The 23,112-nt window shown below is 41.3% G+C and overlaps 1 protein-coding gene across 1 annotated transcript; it reads right to left on the bottom strand.

Annotated features, from left to right (window-relative positions):
* Positions 1 to 670: 670 nt before the first annotated feature.
* tmem179ab (transmembrane protein 179a, genome duplicate B) lies at positions 671 to 22,660 on the bottom strand. The gene is made up of 4 exons (XM_061968828.2): positions 22,337 to 22,660; positions 13,971 to 14,108; positions 2,015 to 2,093; positions 671 to 1,947 (listed from the first exon to the last, which is right to left on the bottom strand). The coding sequence occupies exons 1-4, from the start codon at positions 22,636 to 22,638 to the stop codon at positions 1,771 to 1,773; spliced, it is 696 nt and encodes a 231-aa protein (XP_061824812.1). The 5' UTR covers positions 22,639 to 22,660; the 3' UTR covers positions 671 to 1,770.
* Between the last annotated feature and the right edge of the window lie 452 nt (positions 22,661 to 23,112).

A 23,112-nucleotide genomic window follows, 5' to 3' on the forward strand; every position in this document is an offset into this window, starting at 1 on the left:
CGAAGTTCCCCTTTAAGAAACATTAGTTATTTATTATTAATTTTGTTAAAATGTACTCATTTTAGCACTACGTCATTTTATGTAAATATATTTGTCATCCGTTTTTATGAGTCCCTTCTTCTGCAGCATATTTGATTAATATTTTGTAATCAACTTGACCTAAACCTTGATAATAACCTGTGATTAACACATGGTTTCATAGAATTTTGACAACGCCGACCCTGAAAGGGACAAGCGGTAGAAAATGGATGGATGGATATCCTGTTAAACTCTAAGTAGGTTAGATATACTGTATACAACTATTGAATACGATTAAATCAAGAGTAAGATTACAAATTCAGTGTTAATACTTGAGTTGTAAAGTTAAAGTAAAAGTACCACTGATAGTCGCACACACACTAGGTGTGGTGAAATTAGCCTCTGCATTTGACCCATCCCCTTGTTCACCCCCTGGGAGGTGAGGGGAGCAATGAGCAGCAGCGTGCGCCGCGCTCGGGAATCATTTGGTGATTTAAGCCCCAATTCCAACCCTTGATGGTGAGTGCCAAGCAGGGAGGTAATGGGTCCCATTTTTATAGTCTTTGGTATGACTCGGCCGGGGTTTGAACTCACGACCTACCAATCTCAGGGCGCACCACAAGGCCACTGAGCAGGACAAGTAATGTAGTGGAAAAGTTGGGCGCCGAGGTCAAAAAGAATGTTGCCCTGGATTATTGCCCAAGTGGGCCATATAATTGGAACCACTACTGCCTGTAAACAAAACCCCCCAAAAGCTGTAGAAGTTTCAAATTTTTGAGCTTATCTGCTACATTTCCTTCTAAAAAAGCAGTAACCATTGTGCATGTCAGATGAGTCACTTGGAGGCCAAACAAAGAACAAACAGAACATGTTGTGATGTGAGTCCCCTCGATGATTCAAATCTTCACATAACAATAATGTATAACATCATACACACTGGGTACCTCTCATTATGAGCAATACCACACGGTAATTACCATGAGTGCTTCATGTAATGGGTTTCAACTGTGGAACTTAATGGAACGTGGAGGATTTTTAAAGTTACCAATTTAAAATGCTTTGTAAAAAAAAAACCAGTCATATACACACTTAGCTTAGCTGCATTTCACGTATGGCCACTTTGTATGTAGAGCCTTTTTCTGCGAATTCAATTGTTTTAAATAAAACTGTCCTCAAGCAGGAAGAGACTTGACCTCTGATGATGCATGCAGGCTGTTTTTCTGCTTTTTAATGGCATACGGTATGCATATTTAATACCACATACTGTACATAGGGATAGAAAAGCCGTTGCTAAAAGCTGTTTGGGACTGGGTGCAGAAGTACAGTGCAGTTAATGTTTTTTTTTTATAGTGCGAGTACACAAAAGCACATGTGGCTGTATAAGGTATGCTGCAGCATGCAGGATAAAGCAAATTCTTACCTTCAGAATACATTTATTGGTGTATAAAACAAGATGTTGATATGTTCCCTTCATATCTAAAACCAGCATCATATTATCAGGTCGCCATGCATTTGGTGTCATGCATAAGGTTCACAAAGAATGAGCCAATGTGTCCAAGCTGCTAACACTGTGGTGCTTCTCAACAGCTGCGGGTTGTTGGCATTAAAGAGCTTTCGTGGATAAATGAACAATTACAGGAATGGTGATTAGGAGGAAACGCCAGTTGGTGTTGATTGTCTACAGAAGCAAACGATGTGCTCCTCATGACGGGTAAGAAGTATATGCGTGTGTATGTGCGCAGCCTTAACATTCTAGATGAGGCCAGTTTTGAGGTCAGAGCCGTGACGAGAGGAAGAGCGACCCAGCAGCAGGTCTTTCTCATGGATCAGACTGTCCAGTAGGTCTTCTTGCCTGTAGTTGTGGTAGACCTTGAGGAAAGCCAGCACAGCGATGCCTAGCCAGGTGAGCCATGCAGCCCACAAGCCAAACTGTAAAAGGAAAACACTTATAAACGTCTTTGGGATTAAAAGTGGCTCTTTTAGGGTGATGACCCACCTGGGCTATAGCAAACTGGTCATAGAAAGCAGAATTGTCCACGCCCAGCTCTAGGTCGGTGTCCTGCAGGTCCTCGCAGCTACATAAAATAATACAGGGATGATAACATTATTTAAGGAGAGTGTCATTAAGTAGAACACAAATCACCTTATGAAATGTCCCACTCCAGTCCTGTAGGTGGCAATAACCTGCATTACAAAATGGGATGAAGCTTTTTTCATAACAGGTCCCACTACTCAAATAGGTATTAGTAAGTAAAAAGTAAAGAAGTAGTTCTACTCCACTGCAAAGTACTAGCTTGGTGCCAGTTGTTCATTTTGTTGACTTACTGTATTTTAAAAACAATAAGCTGCTACTATTTTCCCTGCGGCTAGAGTATAGATTTTTCTTTGCTAACGGCCGTAATGTATTGTATTTACAAACACAGATAAGGACACTGAAAATACGTGCTATTGTTTGTGCTATGGCGTCATCTTTTGGATGAGTACGCTCACTGCAGGTGATGAGGCTTGAAAATGTACTTCCTCTTTCGATAGGATTGTTCATTCATCACGCCAAGCAACGTTTGTAAATTTTACAATATAACTAAAACAATTCTTACTTACGAAACCAGGGGTCACCAACCTTTTTGAAACCAAGAGCTACTTCTTGGGTACTGATTAATGCAAACGGCTACCGGTTTGATACACACTTAAATAAATTGCCAGAAATAGCCAATTTGCTCAATTTACCTTTAACTCTATGTTATTATTAATAATTAATGATATTTATCTTTGTGGAAACACTGATCATCTTAATGATTTCTCACAATAAATATATATAGAAACAGATAAATATCAATATGCAACACTTTATTTTTATATTTTCTCTAAGTGCACATTTTTCAAATTGAACATTTTCAAATGATCACTTCTAAGACAGTCTTGTGAAATCACAATATCCCATTTTAACTAGAACAGGCCAGCGGGCGACTCATCTGGTCCTTACGGGCGACCTGGTGCCCGCGGGCACCGCGTTGGTGACCCCTGTACTAAACTGTCCCATGTGTGATGTCTGTAGGAGTGTTTTCATGCATATTTGTATGTGCTATCGTGTTGTAAACAAGCTAGCTTCATTAGCATTAGCGAATATGTTCACACGTATGTGTCTGTGTTAGTATTATTAACTCACAATGGCATTCTTTTTGTATTGTTTCAGTTTCGTAAATTCACAAAAACGTCACCATGGAGTTATTGAGCCTGTTTAGTTGGTTGGAGAGCTAGCTTCTGCAACTAGTGTGTCCATGACGATGACTTCTGTTTTGTTTGATCCGCCGCTTTACTCCCATGTGACAGACACTGTTTGGAAGCAGTTAAGTTATCTAAACAAATGTTTACAAACTCTTTCGTACAGGTATATATCTGTGGCTGATATTTGTAAAATATTGATTTCTTCTAAAATATGGTGGTTGCGGCTTAAATACCGGTGTGCTCAACAGCCTGGAAAATACAGTAATTTTGGTCATAGTTTCTGTCAACAAACTTGTTGCGCGAACAATAAACAAGACGATAACTAATCAGTACGAATGCAGTTTAGTCAATGCACAAAAAAAGCCAAAAATATTGAAAGGAATTAAATCCATTCATTGGTCATTTTGTTTTATAGATGACATCAGGAACAGGTTGGGAAGATATAGCAATCACAGCTATTTTAGCTGTTTGTGAGTATTGGAGGAGATCCAATCAGAACTATTGTTTTTTTGAGGTAGGACTGTAGAAGTTTCTGCAAAAAACAATATTGTATGTTACAATATTGTAACGAGTTACACATTGAAATATGTCTACGCCTGGAAGAAAGAGAAGAGTACACATATGAACATATATTATAGACTGACCATACGTCTCTTTCCCTGGACATGTCCTCTTTTGCGGGGCTGTCCAGGCGGAGTTTCTTAAATGCCTCAAATGTCTGGCATTTTGAGTTAGGGTTGCGTGTATTTTCAATGTACGTTCAGGGTTAAGAAGGGGTTAAAAACAAAACAAATTGTGAAGGTGTGCGCACGCAGCAGCATTCGTGAGGGAGGGGCAGAGACAGAGAGAGCGAGGGATTGATTGATTGATTGAAACTTTTATTAGTAGATTGCACAGTACAGTACATATTCTGTACAATTGACCACTAAATGGTAAAACCCGAATACGTTTTTCAACTTGTTTAAGTCGGGGTCCACATTAATCAATTCATGGTAAAGGGAGTGGAGAGACAGACAAGACACCCGATTTGCTTGTTTTTTTTTATTGTATCGATTATCGCTTTCCGTCAGTTTTTTGTTTTGTTTATATTTGCCGGGTCAAATTTCCGTCCCCGTTTATTGCGTTTTTATTTTGATTCGCCAAAAGTTTTATCAATGACAACTACTGCCTCAGTTTGCACTCGGACAAGTTTACCGCGAGGGGCTTTCAAAATAAAGACTTCATGGTAAACACTAAGGTGAGTGTAAAGTCAATCTTTTTAACTCCAGTAAGTTAGTTATTTTAGTCTTTGTGAGTCCATGTAAACTTCACTTTTATCTCCCGCTGGATCCACATCGTCCGAGCAGACTCCTCCACCCCAAAAACATACTTTGCAGGTCAAAAAACGGGGCAATTGTTTGCCTTTTGAAGTGTTAATGTGCGAGGAGTGTTCAAAAGGATTGCTGACAAGTTAGCATCGCTGACAGTGACGTCATCACCGTCATTGTTTACTGAAGCAGAGGTGCTGACTGTGCGTTATGATAAATGTGCATGTGTCGCCAGCCTCTGCTTTTTATCGATAGATTTATCAGATTTAACTTTTCATTATCTATAGCAGGGGTGTCAAAAGTGTGGCACAGAGGCCATTTGCGGCCCGCAGCTAATGTTTTAAAGGCCCACAGCACATTCTAAAAATACTATTAAAATAAACAAAAACATAACAAAAGTGAAATAAAAAAGCTTGAAGGTGAAATGTTATTTAGAAAAAGTTGCAATGTTGACTAATAAAACAAAGCTGTTTTTTTCTTTCTTTCAAACTGTCATTGCACAAAACATAATATTGAATCAAAATCAATGTTATTATGAATTATTGACCTATCCAAGGTTCCGATTACTTCACATCAAATATTCCACTTTGAAAAATATTTTTGGTGGAAGATTTTGCATATTTTGTGTGTTTGCCATTAAAAACATAGTTTTGTTTGACAAAAAAGGGCGGAAAACAAACAAACAAACAAACAAACAAAAAAAAAAACTAAAACATTTTGAAATGAGGAATAGATCTGAAGTTGATGTGGACTCCAGAGATTTAAGCGTTAAATATAAAATGTATGTATGCCCTAGCACACCATTATCATCATTTCATGACCGACGCAAAACACTTTTAACACTTTTATACTGAAATAAATACACCTACAACTTATTAAATACAAATATAGAAAAAACTACCAGCATCGGTAAAGTTTAGGTCAATGAAGGAAAGAAGAAAGTGAATGAATGTTTATAACTGAACACATTTACATACAGTATGTATACAAATTTGTTTTCTTTTTTAATGAATTAAGTAATGTTTATGACAACCTTTTTCCAAAACCCAATATAGAATGTGAGATATAACAGGATAATGCATACGTTTATCATTTTTTTTCCAAACGCTTACAAAAAGTGGGACCCCAAAAATTTACTGTGAGACCCCATTTTTATGACTTGATGGGGTCCCTGGGACCCCATTTTGAAAATTCGTAGCGCCAACACTGCTGTCAACAGAGGAGAAAAAATGCTTTATTTAAATAAATATATTATTTATAAAGCAAGTTCGATTATCATTGGCAAATTTTCACCTAGTCACGGCCTTGGCGCGCATATATGTGTCCTCTCTTTGGGATTTCAGAATATGGTCAGCCTAATATATTACCTGTGACACTACGGTGAAAAGACGCAATTTAAACAATGTGGAGGGATTATCATTGCTAAAAACACATCAACTTTTTTTTGTTTTACTTTATTGAAATGGAAACCAAACTAACTTGAGGTGATATAGGCTGCAGGGTTCAAAGTGTAGGAAAAAAGGAGCGGCTTATAGTGTGGAACAGTATATTGCAATACACATTTAACGCCCATCCCAAATTGGTTATAATTCAAGTCCCTAGGTTTTTGTCTTTAAAGCCTTTCTGTGTCCAGGGACTTATATCCTGAGTTTGTGAAAAAAAGAGAAAAACGACCAAAAATGTGTGATAATAAAAAGTATTGATCTAACCACTGTAGTATTGACAATTTACTGATACTATACTTGGTATCGTTACAGTCCACTGGTATCAATCTGCCCACCGTTGATTACATTCAAGAACGGTAGCTTAGCAGTTAGCATATCTTATTGTATCCTCCTACAGTGTGTGGTGTAGCATGTTTAGCTAGTCGTTATCCTCCAATGATGATACTTGCAAGGATCAAAGTTTATTTGCCGCCATGGAGGTGAGGATTCCTGACATACAAGTGGCTTTGCACTGTGGCGGGACGTTAGCCGCTAGTGAAGACGTTGATGACGAGTTTGTTTACTTGTTGCTGTCAAATGTGCGAGACACAGCTAGAATTTGTCATCAACATGCATTATCACGATATAACCAGGGATCCCAGTGAGGTAAAGAAAATGGAGGAATTGAGGTTGATTGGCAACACTAATTGGTCCCGAGTGTGTGAATGTTGTCTGTCTATCTGTGTTGGCCCTGCAATGAGGTGGTGACTTGTCCAGGGTGCACCCCGCCTTCCGCCCAATGCGACCCCGAGAGGGAAAAGCGTTAGAAAATTAATGGATGGATGGAAAATTATTAGCTCTGGGGCAAGGGGGCCCTTTTGGGGGTCGGGCATTAAAGAGATTTGATCATTTTTAAGATGTTTTGGAAGGCATTTCCTACATAGCAATTCTGTAAAAATGCATTTTAAAGAGAATCGCCCTAGGGCTAGTGTTTTCATGTATGAAAAAGATCAATAGGAACAGCCAAAGGGAATACGCGGTAGAAAATGGATGGATGGAAGAGAAGAAACTTATGAGAATGACTCCTCAGGCAGTTTGTAGTTTTCTTTTCTCAATCTTTTCTTCTCTGAATGTTTGATTCTCACACAATGCTATTTCAATGACAACCAACCTTTGTCACCATATATGATCACTTTCCCATCGCAAAGACTCCAAAGTGCTTTGTGCTTGAAAATCAATTCCGAAAAGCGGGCATCCGTCGAATTATTTTTCTAACCATGTCCAATTCCAATGATTCATTATCCCCGCATCCAACCAAGACACAGTTCCACGACATGTTGAAAAAGTCGTAAACTCGCCTGAGCGGGCAATTACGAAACATGTATGTGTTATTTCAAAAGAAAATCACTACACAATATTAACCAACCCTACACTATGATATTGACACATATTAACAGACGTCCTTTTGAAATAGTCAGGGGAGGCACATGTGACCTCGGGGAACTTGCTTTTTATGCCGTACTAGTATATGACAAAGCGTATGTAGCACTTGGCTTCACTGTCAACACGGTGGGAGACGAGGAAACACCTGTGTGTTGTAGTGTTGTAACGATACCAATATTTTGGTACCAGTACCGGTACTATGGTTATTTCGATACTTTTCGGACCACAATAAAATTGCATTATTGGCTTTTCTTTAACAATAAATCTTAGGGTACATTAAACATATGTTTATTATTGCAGTTAAGTCCTTAAATAAAATAATGAACATACTAGACAACTTGTCTTTTATTAGTAAGTAAACACACAAAGGCTCCTAATTTAGTCTGCTGACATATGCAGTAACATATTGTGTCATTTATACACCTATTATTTTGTCAACATTATTAAGGACAAGTGGTAGAAAATTAATTATTAATCTACTTGTTCATTTGCTGTTAATATCTGTGTACTTTCTCTTTTAACATGTTCTGTCTTCACTTCTGTTAAAATGTAATAATCATTTATTCTTCTGTTGTTTGATACTTTACATTAGTTTTGGATGATATCACAAATTTGGGTATCAATACGACACCAAGTAGTTACAGGATCATACATTGGTCATATTCAAAGTCCTCCTGAGTTTATAAACATAATATACATTTAAAAAAAACGAAAGAAGATGTTTTGATGCCAAATATTATCGACGTAATCATAGTAGTATCGATTAGATACGTGCCTATACTTGATATCATTACAGTGGATGTTAGGTGTGGATCCACCTATGCCGTATGTTTACATTTTGACGCCGGTGAGCTATGGTGTGTAGTGAAGCATGTTTAGCTATTCCTCGTCCTGCAGGGATGATACTTCTAAGAAACTCACTTTATTTGTCACCATGGAGGTGAGGATTAGTGATTTAGAAGTAGCTAAGACACTGCCGACGGTGGATGGACATTAGCCGCTAGCCAGCTAGCCATGTCTTAAAGCACCTCTTCCTGAGGGCGTTTCAGTGTTATAACTTCACCTTTATCGTTAGTTTTTAAGCCAAAATGCGTCTGTTCTCTCTTTTCTGTCTACACACTGTATCTACTTGTAAGTATAGTAGCGAAAATGATTCTTTAGTATCGCGGTACTATATTAATACTGGTAACCGTACAACCCTAGTGTGTTGTTTCTTTTAATGTTTATAAGCATACAATCTTATGAAGAGGTATCGTTAGGGATGATGTTTGATAAGAAATCATCGAGTTCGAGCCTATTATCGAATCCTCTTATCGAACCGATTCCTTATCAATTCTCTTATCGAGTCCAGATAGGTTGTTGTATATGGAAAAAAAACACACAATATTTGGTTTAACAAATCACTTCACATTCTCTACTGCTCGCTACTATAGTATTACCATATCTGAGTTATTGTGCAGAAATGTGGGGAAATAACTACAAATGTGCGCTACATTCGTTAACCGTGTTACAAAAAAAGATCAATTAGACTGGTACATAATGTTGGATATCAATCAATCAATCAATCAATCAATGTTTATTTATATAGCCCTAAATCACAAGTGTCTCAAAGGGCTGCACAAGCCACAACGACATCCTCGGTACAGAGCCCACTAAGGGCAAGGAAAAACTCACCCCAGTGGGACGTCGATGTGAATGACTATGAGAAGTCTTGGAGAGGACCGCATATGTGGGTAACCCCCCTCTCTAGGGAAGCCCGAATGCAATGGATGTCGAGTGGGTCTGACATAATATTGTGAGAGTCCAGTCCATAGTGGATCCAACATAATAGAAAGAGTCCAGTCCATAGTGGGGCCAGCAGGAATAGAATAGGATATAGAGAACATTCAAACACTTTATTTATTGAGTCAAAAATATTAAAGTTCGATGATTTGGTAAAATTGCAAACAGCTAAAATGATGTGGAATCAAACGATGGAATGGATTAAGTAAAGAAGTTAAACATTGTACTGATATGATCCACTTTAAGAGGTTGTTCAAATGAATAGTGCTTACAAAGTACAAAGAAGAAGAATTATGAGAAATACTTTCAACCTTATTGAAAATAAGATATTCTTCATCTCAGTATATTAATAATGACTGAATTAATTAATTACATATTACAAAACTGTTGTATGTACTAATTCACAGATTGTTTTATTATAAAAAGGTCAGTAAATGATGTATATATTTGTCGGATCATGTTTTGTTTAGTTATGTTCTGTTAGTTTTGGACTTCCTTAGTTGTTTTGTGCACTTCGGGGGTTTGTTTTAGTCACCATGGTTACTTGATTTTCACCTGCCTTGTACGCGCACCTATTGCTCAACAGAGACTCTATTTAAGCCTGCCTTTTCCGGTCACTCGTCGTGGCTTCATTGTTTGCATTTGCAACAGTTACGTTGGCATTCTGGTTTTCGAGCCCATGATTCCTGTGCTTAAGTTTCCTTAACTTCTAGTATTCTTGTGCTAAGTAAGTTTTTACTTTAGCTTCTCGTGCGAACGGCACACTTTCCTTTTGTTTCGTCCCTGTCGATTTATGAGAAATAAATCATCTCCTAACTGCACGCTTTCGTCCGGAGCCATCAGTTTTGCATCCCGGGAACAAACCGCAGCACGCTGCACCCGGTCCGTGACAAATGACTGAGCTACGTGACGTCATTTCTTGTGATGTCACACGGGGCATTTCTTGTCGGGACGGGAGTCGTTCCCAGGGATTCGAATAAAGAACCAACTCTTTTTCTTTACTATAGTGGTCTCGATAACGGGTACCGGTTCTCAAAAAGGGATTCGAGTCCGAGGACTCGGTTCATTTCTTATCGAACAACCGGGAAAACCGGTTTCGAGCATCATCCCTAGGTATCGTTACAACAATTTTATAGACAAATTATACTACTTATCATCCCGGTGGAGAGTGACAGGGCAGGGGGGGGCAAAATATTGTCTTCTTCCTAGTGGGGGCGTCACGGAAAATAATTGAGAATCACTGCGTTAAACACACAAGTACAACATGCGAAGCTGTTAAGGACAAATTTGCTAGCAAAAACGCAACAGAGCCGCTGACATTTATGTTTCTTCCTCGCACAGTATTTCACTTCCAAGTGTTCCCGAAAGTCAACGGAAGCAACCGACACCACCAAAACAACTGTAATGTTCCAAGAATGGTGGCTAAGACAAATTCCGAGTTTGTCTTCACTTATTTAACAAAAGCCACACTCTTGTATAGGCCATACTTGCCAACCTTGAGACCTCCGATTTCGGGAGGTGGGGGGGTGGGAGCGTGGTCAGGGGTGGGGCGGGGCGTGGTTGGGGGCGTGGTTAAGAGGGGAGGAGTATATTGACAGCTAGAATTCACCAAGTCAAGTATTTCATACATATCCATCCATCCATTTTCTACCGCTTATTCCCTTTTGGGGTCGCGGGGGGCGCTGGAGCCTATCTCAGCTACAACCGGGCGGAAGGCGGGGTACACCTATATATATATATATATATATCTACATCTACATCCTGAAAATATGCAAACAAAACTGTGTTTGGATAATTGATACTTCAAACTTGCATAAATAAATATTAAGGAATATAACATAACTTGGCTTCTGAGAGCTTCAAAATGTAGTGAATAAAATGCTAAAGTTGTTGATAAACAAGCAATTATTTTAATAATTAAATATGGTCATTTTAAATGAATTATTATGATAATTTAAAATTAATTATTTCAAATATGTTTATTTTAATGTAAAATTCTATGGCTGGATGTAATAAGGAGTCAGAAAAAATAAAAATAAAAATACAATTAATTTTTATGTTTTTAGCAAAATATAGTAAAAATGTATTTAGTTTTTTTTTTTTTTTTTAATTAATAAATATCTATTTATTTTTAGGTAAGATAAACATAATAATACAATGTATCTCTAGTCTGGATGATTTAGTTCTTGTCACCCTGTTGTCCTCCCGTAGTGAAAAAAGGCTGTCCTCACTCAGGTCCGCATGGAGCTGGAGGGGGCGTGGCCTCCAGCTACGGCTGAAAATCGGGAGATTTTCGGGAGAATATTTGTTCCGGGAGGTTTTCGGGAGAGGCGCTGAATTTCGGGAGTCTCCCGGAAAATTCAGGAGGGTTGGCAAGTATGGTATAGGCCTACGGGGGACGTCACAGAAAATGGCCTAAGGTAAAAGATAAAATCTTAGCTTTTTTCGCAAAAAAAATTATTTATGATTTTTTTGTCTCTACCTTCTTAATAAACCAATTAATACAAATGACAGCAATATTTGAAGCACGTTTTTTTTATCAAAAACTTGTTTGAAATGACACTGCATCTTACTCTTAGCAAAATTACAATTTGCGTAACCTCACCTTAAGTCGTTTGTTCCACACCTGTTGCCGTAATTCTAAAGCACTGTCAACACTTTTCTTTTCTTTGGAACAAAGGTCTCGCTCTCGTTAGCATTAGTCATGTTTTGCTAGGCTTGTGGATCTCGACTACGGAAGCAAGGGGGCGAACTAGGACTACAGAAGCTCATGGGGCCAAAAACTATGCCGGAGAAAGAGGAAAAAAATGTTTTTTTTAAATTGCCTGCAAAAAAAACTCAAATGTATTGATAAAATCTTTATATCGCCCAGGCCTATTCTCGTACAACAAACTCAATGTAGGTCTCTCCCCCATACATGCCAACCTTGAGACCTCCGATTTCGGGAGGTGGGGGGGTGGGGGGCGTGTTCGGGGGTGGGGCGGGGGCGTGGTTAAGAGGGGAGGAGTATATTTACAGCTAGATTTCACCAAGTCAAGTATTTCATATATATATATATATAGAGAGAGAAAGAGAGAGAGAGAGAGAGAGAGAGAGAGAGAGAGAGAGAGAGAGAGAGAGAGAGAGAGAGAGAGAGAGAGAGAGAGAGAGAAATACTTGACTTTCAGTGAATTCTAGCTATATATAAATATATATATATATATATATATACAATAAAATATATATATATATATATATATATATTTTATTGTATATATATATATATATATATATATATATATATATATATAGAGAGAGAGAGAGAGAAAGAGAGAGAGAGAGAGAGAGGGAGAAATATAGAGAAATACTTGACTTTCAGTTAATTATAGCTATATATGTATATATATATATATATATATATATATATATATATATATATATATATATATTTGTTTCATTATATATATATATATATATATATGTATATATATATATATATATATATATATATATATATATATATATATATAAGAAATACTTGAATTTCAGTGTTCATTTATTTACACATATACACATACATAACACTCATCTACTCATTGTTGAGTTAAGGGTTGAATTGTCCATCCTTGTTCTATTCTCTGTCACTGTTTTTCTAACCATGCTGAACACCCTCTCTGATGATGCATTGCTGTGTGGCACGCACAAAAGTGCTTTCATCAAATGCACTAGAGTCTGAAATCTTCCATCTCTCCCTAGCATGGCCCAAAACTGGTCAATCCTTGCTTCCTGCGGAAGATCTTCACTGCCAAGCACTTGGTACTCCACTACTTCTTCCCGGAGGCTATCCAGGTCCAATCGCAGCTGCGGCTTGGAACTTACAAGCGTATTTCTTCATCTTACTCATCGTCGGCGTCGCCATGGCTGTATCTTCCTCGTTTTTCTGCTTCGTCTCCTTGTTGTGTGCGCATCTGTGCACTCTCTAAAAGCCGTAGATGTTATAACGTGATTGGGCAGGCACGCTGTTTATATTGTGGGAAAGCGGACGTGAAAACAGGCTGTCGACACGTCACTCAGGTCCCGAAAATCTCCCGATTTTTAGCCGGAGCTGCAGGCCACGCCCCCTCCAGCTCCGGCTAAAAATCGGGAGATTTTCGGGAGAATATTTGTCCCGGGAGGTTTTCGGGAGAGGCGCTGAATTTTGGGAGTCTCCCGGAAAATTCAGGAGGGTTGGCAAGTATGCTCTCTCCTTTCTCTGCATCACTCGCATGAACTCTCACCCACAGCAACACGTCACTTCCCCATCCTTGCCCCAGAAGTCCCGCCCCCCAGTCAAAGCCATTGGCTGGAACCCCGTAGCCAGCCGCTACACCATGAAAGCAACCTGATTTGATCAATACGCATTGTTTTAGCCGTTTTATGCGGACATCCACTTTGTCTAGAAAAATAGCAGCATTCTGAGCATTCTGCTAAATAGAGGGCATCTGGGATTCCTGTGTAACCATATTATTAAAAAGCCCTTTTGTCAGCCAGATTTATATCATTTATATCGTATACTATCTATATTGTGCAACTCTACAGTATAGCAGCATGTGTTTTGTTATTTCTAGCTGTGTATCTACTTGAGTTGTAGTTCTGCACCAGCACTTCATCTAAGTTTTACGTAAATCTACGTGGTTTATAGTTCCCGTTATCTCAACAACAGACCATTGGATCAAAACCTCGTCTCCTATTTTGTGTTGAATTTCTTTGCACTTGGGAATTAAAAAGAAGTTGTGCGTCATCTTCTCATCACCTGCTGGGCATGGTCCCTCCCTCGGTGACGGAGTCACACCACAGGTTGAAGCCCACACTGACCATGGTGCTGGACAGGAAGACGGTGAAGACCACCAGGGAGCTGATCAGCAGGTTGAGAAAGGCGTTGAAGATGGAGCTGCGAAACATTGGATCAAATTATTCATTATCTAGCCCAAATAAAATATTTATAATATTGCTTTAAAAAAAGCAATGATGTGCAAATTGTCCTGAAGAACATCACACTTACTGCACCTACAAATGTGTTAGTCTGATGTCATCCTGATATTCTCACAAACAGAAATGACTACAATTTGCTGTGATATATTGCTTAGCATTACAATTTGGCCAGTCAGTTATCATAAACCAGTGATTTTCAAACGCTGGTAGGGTAGGTGTACCCCGAGTCAGAGTCGTGTTTAACGGGAGTAAAGACAACTCTTTTTCAAACCATCTCTTAAATGATTGGTCAAAAGGCACTCACAAGACTACAGGGCGCCATGTTTGCTTCAAACTTTGAACTGGCCACAACTGGAGTTTTGCGTACACTGCACTTCCTCATTAGACATCCGCTTGTACAGGGACCGAATGGCCCGTAGCAACGGACCCTGGACTCCATACTCCTGGAGCAACCCCCACAACACACCGCGAGGGACACGAAGGAAGGCCTTTTCCAAATCCACAAAACACATGTGGACTGGTTGAACAAACTCCCATGCCCCCTCCAGTACCATTGCAAAGGTATAAATCTGGTCCTGTGTTCCACGACCAGGACAAAAAACACATTGTTCCTCCTGAATCTGAGGCTCGACTAACGGACTTTCTCCGGAAGGCAGAGAAGTGTGATCCCTCTATAATTGGAACACACCCTCCAGTTCCCCTTCTTGAAAAGGGGGACCATCAACCCCGGTCTGACAATCCAAAAGGTACCGCCCCAAACTTCCACGCTACGTTGAAGAGACGTGTCAGCCAGGACAGTCCCACAACATCCAGAGCCTTGAGGTATTCGGGGCGAATCTCGTCCTCTCCTAGGGTATTGCCACTGGGCAGTATTTTAATTACCTCAGCAACCTCGGCTGTAGTGATGGATATGTCCACGTTTGTGACCTCGGACTCAGCCTACTCTACGGAGGGTCTGTCTGTAGGTTTAAGGAGATCCTCAAAGTATTCCTTCCACTGCCCAACTATATCCCCAGTAGTGGTCAGTATACAGTCGTGGTCAAAAGTTTACATACACTTGTGAAGGACATAATGTCATGGCTGTCTTGAGTTTCCAATAATTTCTACAACTTTAATTTTTTTGTTTCATCTGACTACAGAACTTTCCTCCAGAAGGTCTAATCTTTGTCCATGTGATGTCAGATGAAACAAAAATTGAGCTGTTTGGCCACATTACCTAGCAATATGTTTGGAGGAGAAAAGGTGAGGCCTTTAATCCCAGGAACACCATTCCTACCGTCAAGCATGGTGGTGGTAGTATTATGCTCTGGGCCTGTTTTGCCGCCAATGGAACTGGTGCTTTACAGAGAGTAAATGGGACAATGAAAAAGGAGGATTACCTCCAAATTCTTCAGTACAACCTAAAATCATCAGCCCGGAAGTTGGGTATTGGACGCAGTTGGGTGTTCCAACAGGACAATGACCCCAAATACACATCAGAAGTGGTAAAGGAATGGCTAAATCAGGCTAGAATGAAGGTTTTAGAATGGCCTTCACAAAGTCCTGACTTAAAAGTGTGGACAATGCTGAAGAAAGAAGTCCATGTCAGAAAACCAACAAATTTAACTGAACTGCACCAAATTTGTCAAGACGAGTTGTCAAAATTTCAACCAGAAGCTTACCAAAAGCTTGTGGATGGCTACCAAAAGCGCCTTATTGCAGCGAAACTTGCCAAGGGACAAGCAACCAAATATTACCATTGCTGTATGATACTTTTGACCCAGCAGATTTGGTCACATTTTCAGTAGACCCATAATACATTCATAAAAGAACCAAACTTCATGAATATGTTTGGTGACAAACACGTATGTGCTCCAATCACTCTATCACAAAAAAATAAGAGTTGTAGAAATTATTGGAAACTCAAGACAGCCATGACATTATGTTCTTTACAAGTGTATGTAAACTTTTGACCACGACTGTGTATATGTATATATATATATATATATATATATATATATATATATATATATATATATATATATATATATATATATATATATATATATAAATATATATATTTATATATATATATATATATATATATATATATATATATATATATATATATATATATATATATATATATAAATATATATGTATATATATATATATATATATATATATATATATATATATATATATATATATATATATATATATATATATATATATATATATGTATATACTCCTCTCTGAGCTGCCACCTTACCGTGGTAGAGGAGTTTGCGTGTCCCAATGATCCTAGGAGCTATGTTGTCCGGGAGTTTCTATGCCCCCTGGTAGGGTCTCCCAAGGCAAACTGGTCCTAGGTGAGGGATCAGACAAAGAGCAGCTCGAAGACCTCGATGAAGAACAAACACAAAGGACCCAGATTTCCCTCGCCCGGACGCGGGTCACCGGGGCCCCCCTCTGGAGCCAGGCCCGGAGGTGGGGCACGATGACGAGCGCCTGGTGGCCGGGCCTGTCCCCATGGGGCCCGGCCGGGCACAGCCCGAAGAGGCAACGTGGGTCCCCCCTCCAATGGGCTCACCACCCATAGCAGGGGCCATAGAGGTCGGGTGCAGTGTGAGCTGGGCGGCAGCCGAGGGCAGGGCGCTTGGCGGTCCGATCCTCGGCTACATAAGCTGGCTCTTGGGACGTGGAACGTCACTTCGCTGGGGGGGAAGGAGCCTGAGCTAGTGCGTGAGGTGGAGAAGTTCCGGCTAGATATAGTCGGACTCACTTCGACGCACAGCAAGGGCTCTGGAACCACTTCTCTTGAGAGGGGCTGGACTCTCTTCCACTCTGGCGTTGCCGGCAGTGAGAGGCGATGGGCTGGGGTGGTAATTCTTGTTGCCCCTCGGCTCAAAGCCTGCACGTTGGAGTTCAACCCGGTGGACGAGAGGGTAGCTTCCCTCCGCCTTCGGGTGGGGGGACGGGTCCTGACTGTTGTTTGTGCTTACGCGCCAAACGGCAGCTCAGAGTACCCACCCTTTTTGGATTCACTCGAGGGAGTACTGGAGAGTGCTCCCCCGGGTGATTCCCTCGTTCTACTGGGGGACTTCAACGCTCATGTTGGCAGCGACAGTGAAACCTGGAAAGGTGTGATTGGGAAGAATGGCTGCCCGGATCTGAACCCGAGTGGTGTTCTGTTATTGGACTTTTGTGCTCGTCACAGATTGTCGATAACAAACACCATGTTCAAACATAAGGGTGTCCATATGTGCACATGGCACCAGGACACCCTAGGCCGCAGTTCCATGATCGACTTTGTAGTTGTGTCATCGGATTTGCGGTCTCATGTTTTGGACACTCGGGTGAAGAGAGGGGCGGAGCTTTCTACCGATCACCACCTGGTGGTGAGTTGGCTGCGATGGTGGGGGAGGATGCCGGACAGACCTGGCAGGCCCAAACGCATTGTGAGGGTTTGCTGGGAACGCCTGGCAGAGTCTCCTGTCAGAGAGAGTTTCAATTCCCACCTCCGGAAGAACTTTGAACATGTCACGAGGGAGGCGCTGGACATTGAGTCCGAGTGGACGATGTTCCGTACCTCTGTTGTCGAGGCGGCCGATTGGAGCTGTGGCCGCAAGGTAGTTGGTGCCTGTCGTGGCGGTAATCCTAGAACCCGTTGGTGGACGCCGGCGGTGAGGGATGCCGTCAGGCTGAAGAAGGAGTCCTATCGGGTTCTTTTGGCTCATGGGACTCCTGAGGCAGCAGACAGGTACCGACAGGCCAAGCGGTGTGCGGCTTCAGCGGTCGCGGAGGCAAAAACTCGGACATGGGAGTAGTTCGGGGAGGCCATGGAAAAAGACTTCTGGACGGCTTCGAAGCAATTCTGGACCACCATCCGCCGCCTCAGGAAGGGGAAGCAGTGCAGTGTCAACACCGTGTATGGTGGGGATGGTGCTCTGCTAACCTCGACTGCGGATGTTGTGGATCGGTGGAGGGAATACTTCGAAGACCTCCTCAATCCTACCAGCACGTCTTCCTATGAGGAAGCAGGGCCTGGGGAATCTGTGGTGGGCTCTCCTATTTCTGGGGTTGAGGTTGCCGAGGTTGTTAAAAAGCTCCTCGGTGGCAAGGCCCCGGGGGTGGATGAGATCCGCCCGGTGTTCCTTAAGGCTCTGGATGTTGTGGGGCTGTCTTGGTGGACAAGACTCTGCAACATCGCGTGGACATCGGGGGCGGTACCTCTGGATTGGCAGACCGGGGTGGTGGTTCCTCTCTTTAAGAAGGGGAACCGGAGGGTGTGTTCCAACTATCGTGGGATCACACTCCTCAGCCTTCCCGGAAAGGTCTATTCAGGTGTACTGGAGAGGAGGCTACGCCGGATAGTCGAACCTCGGATTCAGGAGGAACAGTGTGGTTTTCGTCCTGGTCGTGGAACTGTGGACCAGCTCTATACTCTCGGCAGGGTCCTTGAGGGTGCATGGGAGTTTGCCCAACCAGTCTAAATGTGCTTTGTGGACTTGGAGAAGGCATTCGACCGTGTACCCCGGGAAGTCCTGTGGGGAGTGCTCAGAGAGTATGGGGTAACGGACTGTCTTATTGTGGCAGTTCGCTCCCTGTATAATCAGTGCCAGAGCTTGGTCCGCATTGCCGGCAGTAAGTCGGACACGTTTCCAGTGAGGGTTGGACTCCGCCAAGGCTGCCCTTTGTCATCGATTCTGTTCATAACCTTTATGGACAGAATTTCTAGACGCAGTCAGGGCGTTGAGGGGATCTGGTTTGGTGGCTGCAGGCTTAGGTCTCTGCTATTTGCAGATGATGTGGTCCTGATGGCTTCCTCTGGCCAAGATCTTCAGCTCTCGCTGGATCGGTTCGCAGCCGAGTGTGAAGCGACTGGGATGGGAATCAGCACCTCCAAGTCCGAGTCCATGGTTCTCTCCCGGAAAAGGGTGGAGTGCCATCTCCAGGTTGGGGAGGGGATCTTGCCCCAAGTGGAGGAGTTCAAGTACCTCGGAGTCTTGTTCACGAGTGGGGGAGGAGTGGATCGTGAGATCGACAGGCGGATCGGTGCGGCATCTTCAGTAATGCGGACGCTGTATCGATCCGTTGTGGTGAAGAAGGAGCTGAGCCGGAAGGCAAAGCTCTCGATTTACCGGTCGATCTACGTTCCCATCCTCACCTATGGTCATGAGCTTTGGGTCATGACCGAAAGGACAAGATCACGGGTACAAGCGGCCGAAATGAGTTTCCTCCGCCGAGTGGCGGGGCTCTCCCTTAGAGATAGGGTGAGAAGCTCTGTCATTCGGGGGCAGCTCAAAGTAAAGCCGCTGCTCCTCCACATCGAGAGGAGCCAGATGAGGTGGTTCGGGCATCTGGTCAGGATGCCACCCGAACGCCTCCCTAGGAAGGTGTTTCGGGCACGTCCGACCGGTAGGAGGCCACGGGGAAGACCCAGGACACGCTGGGAAGACTATGTCTCCCGGCTGGCCTGGGAACGCCTCAGGATCCCCCGGGAGGAGCTGGACGAAGTGGCTGGGGTGAGGGAAGTCTGGGCTTCCCTGCTTAAGCTGCTGCCCCCGCGACCCGACCTCGGATAAGCGGAAGAAGATGGATGGATGGATGGATATATATATATATATATACATATATATATATATATATATATATATATATATATATATATATATATATATATATATATATATATATATACATATATATATATATATATATATATATAAATATATATATATATATATATATATATATATATATATATATATATATATATATATATATATATATATATATATATATATAAGGAATGTCCGATAATATCGGGCTGCCGATATTATCGGCCGATAAATGCTTTAAAATGTAATATCGGAAAATATCGGTATCGGTTTCATAATTATCGGTATCAGTTTCTAAAAGTAAAATGTATGACGTTTTAAAACGCCGCTGTGTACACGGACGTAAGGAGAGGTACAGAGTGCCAATAAACCTTTAAGGCATTTCCTTTGCGTGCATGCCGTCCCAGTCACATAATATCTACCGGCTGTTCTCATCACGAATTAATGCAACGCATACTTGGTCAACAGCCATACAGGTCACACTGAGGGTGGCCGTATAAACAACTTTAACACTGTTACAAATATGCGCCACACTGTGAACCCACACCAAACAAGAATGACAAACACATTTCGGGAGAACATCCGCACCGTAACACAACATAAACACAACAGAACAAATACCCAGAATCCCTTGCAGTACTAACTCTTCCGGGACGCTACAATATAAACCCATTCCGCTACCCCCTGCCCCCGCCCACCTCAACCTCCTCATAGTCTCTCTCAGGGAGAGCATGTCCCAAATTCCAAGCTGCTGTTTGGATAGATAGATAGATAGATAGATAGATAGATAAATAGATAGATAGATAGATAGATAGATAGATAGATAGATAGATAGATAGATAGATAGATAGATAGATAGATAGATAGATAGATAGTACTTTATTGATTCCTTCAGGAGAGTTCCCTCAGGAAAATTAAAATTCCAGCAGCAGTGTACAGAATAGAGATCGATTTTAAAAAGTAAAAAGTAAATAATGGGAGTATAAATGGAAACAGAATAGAAAAATATTACAATAATAATAAAAATAAAAAGCAACAATGAGAATAAAAATATAATAGTAAAATAAGAATATAACAAGAGAAACTAGGCTGTAGTGACCATGTTATGAAAAAGCATTGCACTGTTATTGTTTTGAGGCATGTTAAAAAAAAATAATGCACTTTGTGACTTCAATAATAAATATGGCAGTGCCATGAGGGCATTTTTTTCCATAACTTGAGTTGATTTATTTTAGAAAACCTTGTTACATTGTTTAATGCATCCAGCGGGGCATCACAACAAAATTAGGCAGAATAATGTGTTAATTCCATAACTGTATGTATCGGTATCAGTTGATATCGGTATCGGTAATTAAGAGTTGGACAATATCGGAATATCGGATATCGGCAAAAAAGCCATTATCGTACATCTCTAATATATATCCATCCATCCATCCATTTTCTACCGCTTATTCCCTTCGGGGTTGCAGGGGGTGCTGGAGCCTATCTCAGCTACAATCTTTATATATATATATATATATATATATATATATATATATATATATATATAGGGCAGCACGGTGGTACAGGGGTTAGTGCATCTGCCTCACAATACGAAGGTCCTGAGTAGTCCTGAGTTCAATCCCGGGCTCGGGATCTTTCTGTGTGGAGTTTGCATGTTCTCCTCGTGACTGCGTGGGTTCCCTCCGGGTACTCCGGCTTCCTCCCACCTCCAAAGACATGCACCTGGGGATAGGTTGATTGGCAACACTAAATTGGCCCTAGTGTGTGAATGTGAGTGTGAATGTTGTCTGTCTATCTGTGTTGGCCCTGTGATGAGGTGGCGACTTGTCCAGGGTGTATTCTGCCTTCCGCCCGATTGTAGCTGAGATAGGCTCCATCGACCCCCCCATGACTCCAAAGGGACAAGCGGTAAAAAATGGATGGATGGATATATATATATATATATATATATATATATATATATATATATATATATATATATATATATATATATATATATATATATATATGTTAATGAGCTGGAATATGTTTAAAACTAGAATTAGACATATTATTATGATCATAACATGCTTCCAGGCACGGCTGCACATGTCCATGGTAGCAAACATGGTACCTGTTGCTTAGTTGGCCATACTCGCTTTTAACACAGCTCTACCACTATTGGTACGTGAACCCTATCTAGTGGTACGCCAAAGAATCACTAAATTAAGTGATTAAATGTTTTATTTTCCTATATTCAAAGGCAATGTTACTGTTCAAACTGTGTGTAGTGTTACTGTGGCCAAAAATTGTATATTTGTTACATAAAACCTCTGCCTTGTTTTTAATGAATAGTTAGGCCTACTACGCTACTGTATTTTTTATGTCGGTCATTAACGCGGCAATTGGAGAGCAAAGTCTCTTCATAGGTGAAAAAAGTTTGCGAACCACTGTCATAGACGTTTAAATAGACTGAACAAAGGCTACAGGCCTATCACAAGACTCAGTTATGGTAGCTCAGCTTGTCTCTCCTCCATCTTTACAGCATCCTGACATTCCTGTTCAGAGCAGCATGCAGTCATGGCGTCTTAAAATTACTCACTCGTCGTGTCCTTTGCACAGGAGAAAGAGCAGCCTCCAGGCCTGCACTGCCGACAAGATGAGGGAGGCTATGCCGACAAAAGTGATGAAGCTGCAGGACGACTGCGGTCCCCACTCTTCCACGATGAACCTCTGCTTCGACACGGTGATGTTCTCATTCTGCCACATTCCGCGCGTAAAAAGCAGACATTTCCCCCCGAAATCCTCCGTGTTTTCGGACAGAGGCACCACGGCGATGAAACCGAACACAAAGGCTAAAAAATAAAGGATGCATTGTGCGAAGATTAAATTATCGAGGGCCATTTTTTTTGCCCGGCTTCTTCCTTCGTGAAGGGACCTGGAGAGGTTGCGCATGCGCAGTACATAGGCAGACGCAGCATCCGACCACGCACTGACGAGCAGACAGAAGAGGATTCATCTTTTTTTTCTTTTAATGTACAAACCAGTTATAGGCTCCTGCTAAACACCCACCCATCAAACCTATAATAGCCTTTAATTAAATTACGTTTGTCATGGCTTCATGGATATTCCCTTATGCCCATATTGCTGTAAAATGTCATTTCTGCTCAATTAAAACCTCACCTTAAATCGTAGTAGAAAAGTGAAATTATATTAAGCAACATGCCTGTTACACTACATTGTTTTAAATGTATTGTAGTTAGTTTCACTAACATGGCTTGGGCTAAAATATACATTCCTATCACATTTTCCATGTATATGTATTTCAAATAGGGCAGCACGGTGGTACAGGGGTTAGTGCGTCTGCCTCACAATACG

The sequence above is a fragment of the Nerophis lumbriciformis genome, linkage group LG08, assembly GCF_033978685.3.
Source record: "Nerophis lumbriciformis linkage group LG08, RoL_Nlum_v2.1, whole genome shotgun sequence".
Classification (NCBI taxonomy): domain Eukaryota; kingdom Metazoa; phylum Chordata; class Actinopteri; order Syngnathiformes; family Syngnathidae; genus Nerophis; species Nerophis lumbriciformis.